We start from the raw sequence: 9367 nt of genomic DNA, 5'->3' as shown, positions 1-9367 counted from the left end.
TGTCCCGAGACCCGATGAATTGAATCGACTCCACAATCTGTGTTTGTACTTGTAGAACAACATTTGGGAATATCAGAGTCTATGCTTCTTAATAGGCTCGTACTTCGGAGCAGTCAATGTGGTATATAAAAAAAAATAAGTACCCACTCAAATGCCCCAAAATGACCCCTGATCACCGGCTAAAATAATTCCCGCGTGGGGTGTCTCACACATAAGTAAGGGTTTGGTTGGTAGCCCCACCTCGTCTTAAATGGCTTTCTGTGCTCTCTCAACAGACCAGCAGTACTCATGGTCCCCGACACAGCACTTCAACGAAGGAAGATACTCCCCCGCTCCTAGGAACATGAAGGGGCTACCCGGGGGCCGGACTCAGGCGCAGCTGTGTTCAGGCCACACGTGTGGCTTGGCGGCCCCCGAAGACTGCGAGCACGAGCACCTGCACCATGGGCAGGAGGCGAGGCAGTCCTACCTGCTCAGCCCCGTGGAGAGCTGCCCCATGGACCACCGCCGCTGCTCCCCCGGGAGCTCCGTCCACTCCGAGTGCATGATGATGCCCATGGTGCTGGGCGAGCACATGTCCAGCAGCACCTTCCCCAGGATGCACTACAGCTCCCACTATGACACGAGAGACGACTGTGCCGCGTCCCACACCAGCACCAGGGCCAACCGCATCCCCGCCAACCTTCTGGACCAGTTTGAGAAGCAGCTTCCTCTGCATCGGGACGGTTTCCACACACTGCAGTACCAGAGGACCTCCACGGCCTCAGAGCAGCGCAACGAGAGCCCGGGGAGGATCCGGCACCTCGTGCACTCCGTCCAGAAGCTCTTCACCAAGTCCCACTCCCTGGAGGGCGCTTCCAAGGGCAGCGTCAACGGCACCAAGGGCGACAGCCGGCTGGAGGACCACCACCACGGCCACCCCCCCAAGCACAGCAAACGGAGTAAAAGCAAGGAGCGGAAGCCTGAGGGCAAGCACAGGTCGGGCGCGAGCAGCTGGTGGAGCTCCGACGACAACCTGGACAGCGACAGCACCTGCCGCACGTCCAGTGTGGCCAACAGGCACCACATGGACCACGTCTCCCACTGCTACCCCGAGGTGCTCCCGGGCCCCTTCGGGGATCTGTCCCTGAAGACGTCCAAGAGTAACAGTGACGTCAAGTGCTCGGCCTGTGAGGGCTTGACCATGACGCCCGACACCAAGTACATGAAACGGAGCTCCTGGTCCACGCTGACCGTGAGCCAGGCGAAGGAGGCCTACCGCAAGAGCTCCCTGAACTTAGATAAGCCCCTGGTCCACCAGGAGGTCAAGCCGTCCCTGAGGCCATGCCACTACCTGCAGGTAAGGGGTCTTGGCAGCCAAGTGTCACGGGCAGTGGGCTGGCCTGCTCCGGGAGGGCCTCTGAGCACCCCCGGTCCCCTTTAGTCCACGGCCCTAAGCACGGTGGGCCGTTCCCGCGTGCCTCCATGGCCGGAGGATGTAGCTACAGCCACCAGGTGGAGAGCCCTTGCTTGGAGGTGGCCCACAGGCTGCAGGATCTCTCTGGCCAGACCCGAGAGGAGCGGCTCGAAGGCTTTAAGAGACAGCAGAGCATGGCTAGGGAGCGGCACGCACCTGTCCCCACCGGGTGGGGTTCACCGACTCCACCAAGGGCAGGAACGAATGGAGGCGGGCGGATGGCGGGCGCAGCGTACTGCGGGGTGACTTCCTGTGACCCCGCGCCTCTGCCTGCCCTCCACGCCACGGCTGAGCATGCCGGGGAAGCTCCCGCCTCGTTCATGGACGCCTCTGCTAGGACTTCTAGGAGCTCCCAGAGCTGTTAGCAAAGCTGACAAGCGTGAAGGTTTTCTTCGATATCTATAGAATTTGTGCTCCACTTCACAGTCCCTCGTAGGTGCCCAAGCGTGAGTGATGCTTCTCAATGCTCGCCGAGTTGTCAGGCGGTCGATTCCCGGCACCAACAGCTGTGACCCTTTCCAGGAGGCGGGCGGTCGCCAAGCTCCAGGGGTCATCCTGGTACATTGTCCAGAAGCCAACAGTTCTGTCTGGAAGGGAAACGCTACCCAAATTGCTTTCACAGCAGAGTTACTCCAAGGGACAAATGGGTAGCTGGGTGAAATATTCTCTTTATGGCAATGGGAGAGATGTAAATGTTGCTTGTAGTCAGCAAGCCCTAATTCTACAGAAATATAAAATGTTTACCGGTCCCCATCTAAAGGAACATGACAAATAGATTCAGGGTGCGCCCAGGTCCTGCTTGGAGAAGCAAACTCTTGCTCTTCTCTGCTTGTGCCTGGATGCTTCTCGAGGAAGCTACCCCTGTGGTATTTTGGCCCCTGGGGGGCTGCCTGCAGAACCTGCCCCTTTCCAGGATGCAGCTTCTGTCACATGTCCCCCACGCTGCTGGGCGTCCCGGAGCTTCTCCTGTCCATTCTCCCCGTGACCACACATGCTTGTGTCTGTCCTCCAACCGCTGTTCTTAATTTGTTCTAGTTATGGAGGATCTGAACCCCTGTAAAGGCAAGCATGTACTAGAAAGACTGCACACACTCAGCACCCCTTTCAGGAAGGCTCAGCTCCTGGCGGTCTGGTCCCCTCCACACCTCACCCACCTCCCACGTGGCTTATGTGGGCAGAAATCCAGCGTCCAAGTAAGCACTTCGGGGTTTACCTCTAAAAGACGCACCCTGGACGTCAAGGGCTCTTTCCTTGGAAACATCACTGCAAAACCTTCCTCAGACATTAAGAATAATCATAATCCTGCAGTGGTTTCCCAGATTTGGTCAACATTCAACTTTCCTGGTTGCTCATAATTTATTTTTAACAGTTTGTGTGGATCTGGATCCAGATAAGGGACCTGCATGGAAATGGGTTCATCCGGCTCTTAAAAGCCCATCGACCGGTTCCTCCTCTCGTTTCTCTCTTTCCTTGAATTTTGTGCATGTGTGTTGTTTGTTGAGGAACCAGTTTTGGGGGGAACGGTGTCCCACGGTCTGGTTCCCTCTGGGCTGGCTTCACAGTGCCTTGTCCGTGGCAGTGGGGCCCCCAGCCGTGGGGCTCCCCCGTGTTGTGCATGGGTCCATCCTCCTCCTCAGCTCCCCCTGTGAGACCTTCCCTCCCAGAGCCTCCCCAGCACTCCAGGGCCGCACACGGTGAGGGCAGCTCCAGTGGGGGGCGGAGGGCTGCCCCCGGCAAAGCGTGAGCTCCAGAGCCCGGGACATGCAGTCCCGACGCACATGCATGGGAGGGTGGCGAGGCAGATGGGGCCCGTGAGGAGCCGTGTCTCAGTGGACAGACCCACACACGCACGAAGGCAGAGGTGAGCCGGGAGGCAGCTCAGTGGCTGTGCCGCCGTCCCCCGCTGTCACCGAGGGGCACTGGGCAAAGAGTTATGGCCGCGACCTCACAAGCGATGCTCCTGTCCCCCCAGGCCGGTTGTCCTGGGACATCCCGGACCCATGTCCAGCCCACACGCACGTCTTCCCGTGCCAACTGCTTTAAATCTGCAGAAATATGAAGATTGCACAAGCCCAGCTATTAGTTACGGCCACAAGATGGGGAAGAAGAGGAATTTGTCTGTGGCTCCTAAAGAATTAGATTGAAAAGACATGGAGTGAGGAAGCAATGCTTCTGAGTTCTATTCGCCTTCTTTCTCATGGGGAGCGAGGTAGCTGTGGACTGAGCAGGAGAGCAGCTTGTCACCTCACCTTCGGTTTGCGCAGAGCACATGTCAGAGGAAGGCTTTTCATGTGTTTAAGGAGGTCGGAGCAGACAACGGACAGGACTGAAAGAAAATTAGGATGCATTTTATTCTCTGAAACAGCTCTTGTTTTCCTGTTTTCTCCCTCTGCGGACAAAGCATCTAAGGTCAAACTTTTAATGAATGTCATGCTGGCTGAGGGCTGACGGCGGCTGAGCTCAGGGAGTTCTCGCTACACCAGGGCGGGAGGCGCCTACCAGCCCCGGGGGTGGGGGCGGGGCGACGTGGCAGGTGCACCTGCCTCACCGGCGGGAACGTGGCTCCCTGGCTCCGTGGCCCCTGACCCGCGGCCGCACCATCCCCACTGCCCCTCAAGCCGCAGGCCCCCCTCGACCCCTTTCTCCTCTCGGTCGTCCTCACCCGGCCTGTGGTCGAGGCCCGCAGGGACGTCCTGGCGACCCTGCGGTTTTATCCCAGCTTTATGCTGCTGCCTCGAAGTCGGCATCTCGTCCGGCGCCCACCGTAGGAAGCACTTCCGAACGGACACGGTGGGAAGCAATCGGAACCGGCAGGCCGGCGCCTCAACCAGCCTGGGGGACAGTGCGCAGTCAGCCAGGGAGCTGCGTGCTCTTCCGCACGCGGCCGAGGCCAGCCTCCGGGTACAAGCTCGGCGTGAACGGCGCCGAGCCTCCTGGTGCACAGCAGGGCTCCTGAAAAATGCCGCGTTTCCCAATTTCCGTGCTCACGGGTCATGCCTGCCCTCTTTAACCAAACAGCTCGTTTGTTGTCTCTGCACGAGGCGCGTGAAAGGGGTCCCGGCGGACCCACAGCAGCGGCCGAGGGTTCCCCGCGATTCGGCGGTGAAAGCGCCCTCGTAACCGGGGCATTGCGTCCGCGGCAGGGTTTTGACGTCGTGACGCACCGCAAAGATCTACCGACTGAGGCCTGGTGGCATCTTCGTGTGGCTCTTCAGTTCTTTGGCTGGTTTGGAGGCATATGCTTTGGAATCGGGGTTCATACCCTGCACTTGACTCCGGTTTACACTCTCTCTTGAAATTTCTTCTGTCAGAGACTGTGAATTGGCTCCAAAATCAGAAACAGAAAAATACAAGCTAGTCTCATTTGTTAGTTAATTCACCGGCTGCTGACTTTGTTTCTTTTATGGAAACGTTTTTAATTCACAGAAATTTCGTAAAGCTGCCAACAGGAATGTGTCTTTGTGGCATACGGCCCTTCTCCATCTGTCCCCGGCTGGCCTCCCGGCTCCTCCCCGGAGCTGCTTTCCTTGGCGCCACGGGGGCCGGGAGCCTCTGCCCGTGTGTGCCTGCCCGTGGGCCAATCCGAGCGAGTTAGAACCCCAGGCCCTGCCTCCAGGAAGCCCCTCCAGGCCCCTCTCTGTCCACAGCTTCCGCTGACCCCTCGCTTTCCCCTCTGCGCTTGTGTTTCTTGCCCCAATTAAATCACAATCCATCTCATGTCTCCTCTACTGAGAAGTATTGTCATTGAGAACTGATTTTTTCTTAAATTAAAAATAAGTTTATTATCTTTCGCAATAGTGCTGTAGGCTCCAGGTGGAAAATTCAGAAAACAGAAGTACGAGGAGAACTGACCGGGGAGCCCATAATCACCCTCCCAGCAATGACCCCGCTCCACATCCTCCCAGCTGCGTTTCTGTGCATAATGCAGGCATGTCTATTTTTAAAGTATAAAAAATGGAGTGCAGACGGTACTTTAAAAATTGCCTTCTCCCCCCTGAACCTCTTTCCATGGCTAAATACGTATTCTTCTGCGCGATTATTTTTGGGGGCTGAGCAGCACCCATTTTGTGACTGTGATAAGTACTGAAGTTGCCTCTTATAGGACCCTGCCCGAGTTTCCTCCTTGACCGTAAAGCTTAATTCACCAGCCCCTGGCACCGCATCTGACGGTCTCAGGACACCTTCCCAGAAGCCACGTCATGGGGCCAGAGGCCGTGAACAGGCCGGGGTCTTCGGATATTCTGCTCTGTGGACGTGGCCTCATTCCTGCCTGCTCCCGCACAGGGTGCCAGGCTGCAAGGAGCTCAGCGACGCCCCACTGGAAAGGCCGCAGATGCTCCCCAGCCAACCGCTGTTCTGCAGCCGAGAGGACTGGCCTGCGTGAGTCCCCCGCCACGCAGCGACTCGCCGTCAGAGCTCAGTGACAGTCTGGAAGCTTCTGTCCCTCAAGACCCACCCCTCATCACAGCCTCTGGGTCGGCTACACCACACGGTCCTGCTGTGGTTCCAGGAGCTTGTGTGGACCCGCTCGGGAGAGTGTAGACAGGATCCATGCACGCCAGCCCCACTGGGGCTGCAGGGCTTCCGAGGGCGTAGACGCCCGTGCCTGCCACACCCCACGTGTGTCTTGGCTGGAAGGGCAGAGTTCACAAGGACCGCAGAGGTGCCGGCCACCACGCGGATGACGTCCGTCTGCCAGAGCCGTGCTACGGTCACGTGCTTGAAGGAGAGGAGTAAAAGGTGCAGACGGCGTGCGGAACCTGGCGGGGCGCCTGACCAAGTGGAAGGACGGAGGATTCCCGTGGGGTGCTCTACAGAATATGCGTAAGCATCCAAACACCCTGCAACAGGAGCGGGCCAACCCTGAAGACGTTTTCAGTGCGGGATTCTGTCCTTTTCTTTCTCCCCCACCTGCAGCGTGAGGAACGTGTCGTGTGGGCCCTTCGCCTCGGCACTGGGGGTGACCGGGGCCACGCACCTGGTGGGCTCTCCACACCCGGATGCTGCCTGCTCTGTGGTTCTGCTTTTGTAAATGTGACTTTGACCGAAGGGGTCGAGGTCCTTCCGAGCCTCCCGGGGGCCTGCAAAGCTGAGGAACGCCCGACCCTGGGCGGCATGGAGCGGGAACACTGGGGCAGCAGGCTCTGTGCTAGTCCCGTGACTTTTGCTGGTTGTCGAGTGAGGAGCTCGGGTTCTGGGTGTGGTGGGCGAATACCAAGGTGCCGACCTGCTTCCTGGTCTGAGGGCCCAGCAGCCCTCAGGCTGGGAACCTGACCCAGAGCCTGCACCTCGGTGCGTGTGGGGCCTGCTGGGCACAGCAGCATGTGGCCTGTTGGGTCTGTGATGGAGTGCAAGGGTTCTGCCCATGGACACCCCTCGACCTCCAGCCTCCCCCGCTCCTGTACCCGCCGCCCCAGGGGTGAAGCCCCAGGACACAGCCCCGTCCTCCCTTCTGCTGTCCCCTTCTCCCTTCTGCTGCTATCCTATCCCCCATCCCCGAGAACTCTTCTCCCCACCCCCAGTCTTCTCAAGGACCATTTTAATTAACTTTTATACCAGAAGGAAATAAATCTAAAATGTAAGCAGTGTTGTTTTCTAGGTGCTGAGATTACAAGTGGTTTTTTTCCTCCGACATTCCTCACATTTTGTCACTTTTTCCATGTTTATCTATCACTTTTATAATGGGGAAAAAACAATAATTGGACATGAATGTCCTTTTAGGATTTGAATGACAGCGCCAGCAAGCTTCCATCTTAACGCTCCTCACTTCAAATGTTAAACGGCCGTAAGGAGCGTGTCTTCCAGGAACCACAGAGTGTCTGTCTTCCCGAAGAGCCCCGGGCTTCTCGGTGATGCCTGATGCATGCGTGTGTCTGTTCTCCCCTAGGTGCCTCAAGACGAGTGGGCAGGGTACCCCACGGGTGCCAAGGACGAGGAGATCCCCTGCAGGAGAATGCGAAGCGGGAGCTACATCAAAGCCATGGGCGACGAGGAGAGCGCAGAGTCTGACTCCAGCCCCAAGATGTCCCCAACGGCGGCCATGCGGCCGGAGCCCCTGCTCAAGCCCATCGGACCCAGGCCACTGGCAGACCTCCAAACGTAAGAGCGGCTTCCTGTCTTCCCTGTCCAGACCCGGGTCCGTCATGGCCGCCCTCAGGGTCTGAGTTGCAAAAATTACATTTGTGGCCATCAGTTTTCAAGACCTTTAGAAAAAACAGACCTTTTGTTATTTCCTTGGGTGGTTTCCCCGTCAGCTCATCTTAAATCCACTAGCGTAGCCGGTGTGGTCTGCAGTAAGGCAGTGGGTTCTGCCAGGAGCATATTTGTGGGAATGTGTGTGCATGTGTGGAAATCATTATAGGGAGTGTCTTGTTCACTAAACTTTCGTAGGCAATAGGACTTTTGCAGGGCGGGGGGACAGCATGGGTTAGTTTTACCAGTACAAAAGCATGGGCTTTATAATGTTGTCTGAAGATAGGTTGCTGATAAATTTGACTACTTTCCAAAGTACGAGGAGGGACAACCATTTGGGAAATAGGCTATTAATATGAACCTGAAAACAGGGCTTTTAACACCCGCATTGCTGTGTGTATCTGGTCCCACCAGCTCAGCGTGGGTGTAGGGTTGACCCATGGACGACACACGGTTTTAGGGCAGAGAAAATGCATTCACGGTACCGCACTGTATTTATGGGAAACAACCCACACGGAAGTGAGCCCACGCCATGCACCCCGGTGCTGTTCAGGGGTCCGCTGCATGCGAGAGCTCTCTGGCCTCACCCCCCGCAAGCGGCCGCTGACCCACGTGAAGCTTCCACCCCCGGGATCCGCGTCTTGGCACCTTGCCGCTGCCTCACAGAGTTCTTCACCACAACCCGTGAGCAGGGGCAGGGGGCCCCAGACCGAGGTGGGATCCCTGTGTCACCCCTCCTGTGCCCAGTGCGCAGGGTGACGAGCAAAGCCACGTGACTTCTCCCAATGCCTCCAGTTAGTCGTTACCCGCGGCGCGCAGGACCATGGTACAGACTTTAAATGGCAGCCCGCGCTTACTCTTCACCAACGCGAACCGTGTCTTTGTTGCCTGGTGCAGTTAAATTCCACGGCGACCGCATTGGGGATGCCACACAGGACGTGGGGCGGGGGCACCCACCACGGTCTGGTCACTGCATGCGTGTCTCTGCTCTGCCTGACGCAGAGACGGTCGGGCTCTCCAGGGACCCCTGGGAACAGAGCCGCGATGGAGACGGCGCTGCTGTGTGGGAGGGACGTCAGGGACGGGAGGCGCGCGAGCCAGCAGTCGCCCGTGTTACCCGAACGCTGTCCTGTGGGACTTCAGAAGGGGGACAGCCCGGATGCCAGCCTAGCCGCCACCCCAGCAGGCAGGCGGCGGGCCTCCCCCCGGGCGCAAAGTCACACGGTTGCACTAGGAATGACCGTACCCCCCGAGGACAGCCTCACCCAGGCAGTCTCCGCAGCTCTGGGGGCTCGGGAGCCCTGGGCGCATGGCCACTGACGTGAGCTGACATTTTGAAAGTTTGTGATTCCCACCTTGATTGTGTACATTTAAAGCAAACCATGCAAAAGAAAATAAGCAAACAAACAAGCCGTGTTTTAATGGTGAGCAGGGATCCGGTAGTTTCAGAGTCAGGAACTTGATCCTTGTGTTACCCAGTCCCCCCCACCCCTCCCGCCAGCCCCCATGACGAGTACTCCGCGGCATCCCCTGTACCCATCCTTGAGCTGTCCTCTGGCAGTGAGCTCACGTCCCCCCACAGTGAGTGGAGACCCTGCCATCCCTCCTCAGCCGGACTCCCCTGGGGCCGTGCACCAGGAGCCCCGGGGGCAGTACTCACAAGGTGGCGTTAGGAGTTTACGTCTGAGGAACCCACACCGTCCGTCGCCCAGGACAGCC

At 58.0% G+C, this 9367-nt stretch overlaps 1 protein-coding gene across 1 annotated transcript; it reads left to right on the top strand.

Annotated features, from left to right (window-relative positions):
- The first annotated feature begins 286 nt into the window (after positions 1-286).
- On the top strand, positions 287-8322 carry LOC145717598 (disks large-associated protein 2-like). The gene is made up of 2 exons (XM_081806997.1): positions 287-1339; positions 7344-8322. The coding sequence occupies exons 1-2, from the start codon at positions 344-346 to the stop codon at positions 7557-7559; spliced, it is 1212 nt and encodes a 403-aa protein (XP_081663123.1). The 5' UTR covers positions 287-343; the 3' UTR covers positions 7560-8322.
- The last annotated feature ends 1045 nt before the right edge of the window (positions 8323-9367 follow it).

Source organism: Leptonychotes weddellii, chromosome 2, assembly GCF_054177405.1.
Source record: "Leptonychotes weddellii isolate Sample4059 chromosome 2, ASM5417740v2, whole genome shotgun sequence".
NCBI classification, from domain to species: Eukaryota; Metazoa; Chordata; class Mammalia; order Carnivora; family Phocidae; genus Leptonychotes; species Leptonychotes weddellii.
This window is presented reverse-complemented; position numbering and strand designations above follow the sequence as displayed.

What these genes read in the sequence shown, in the direction of transcription:
- LOC145717598 (XM_081806997.1), top strand. Translation starts at nt 344, where the DNA reads ATGAAGGGGCTACCCGGGGGCCGGACTCAGGCGCAGCTGTGTTCAGGC. An exon ending in GGCCATGCCACTACCTGCAG is followed by an intron (nt 1,340 to 7,343) that starts GTAAGGGGTCTT and finishes GTTCTCCCCTAG; the next exon opens with GTGCCTCAAGACGAGTGGGC.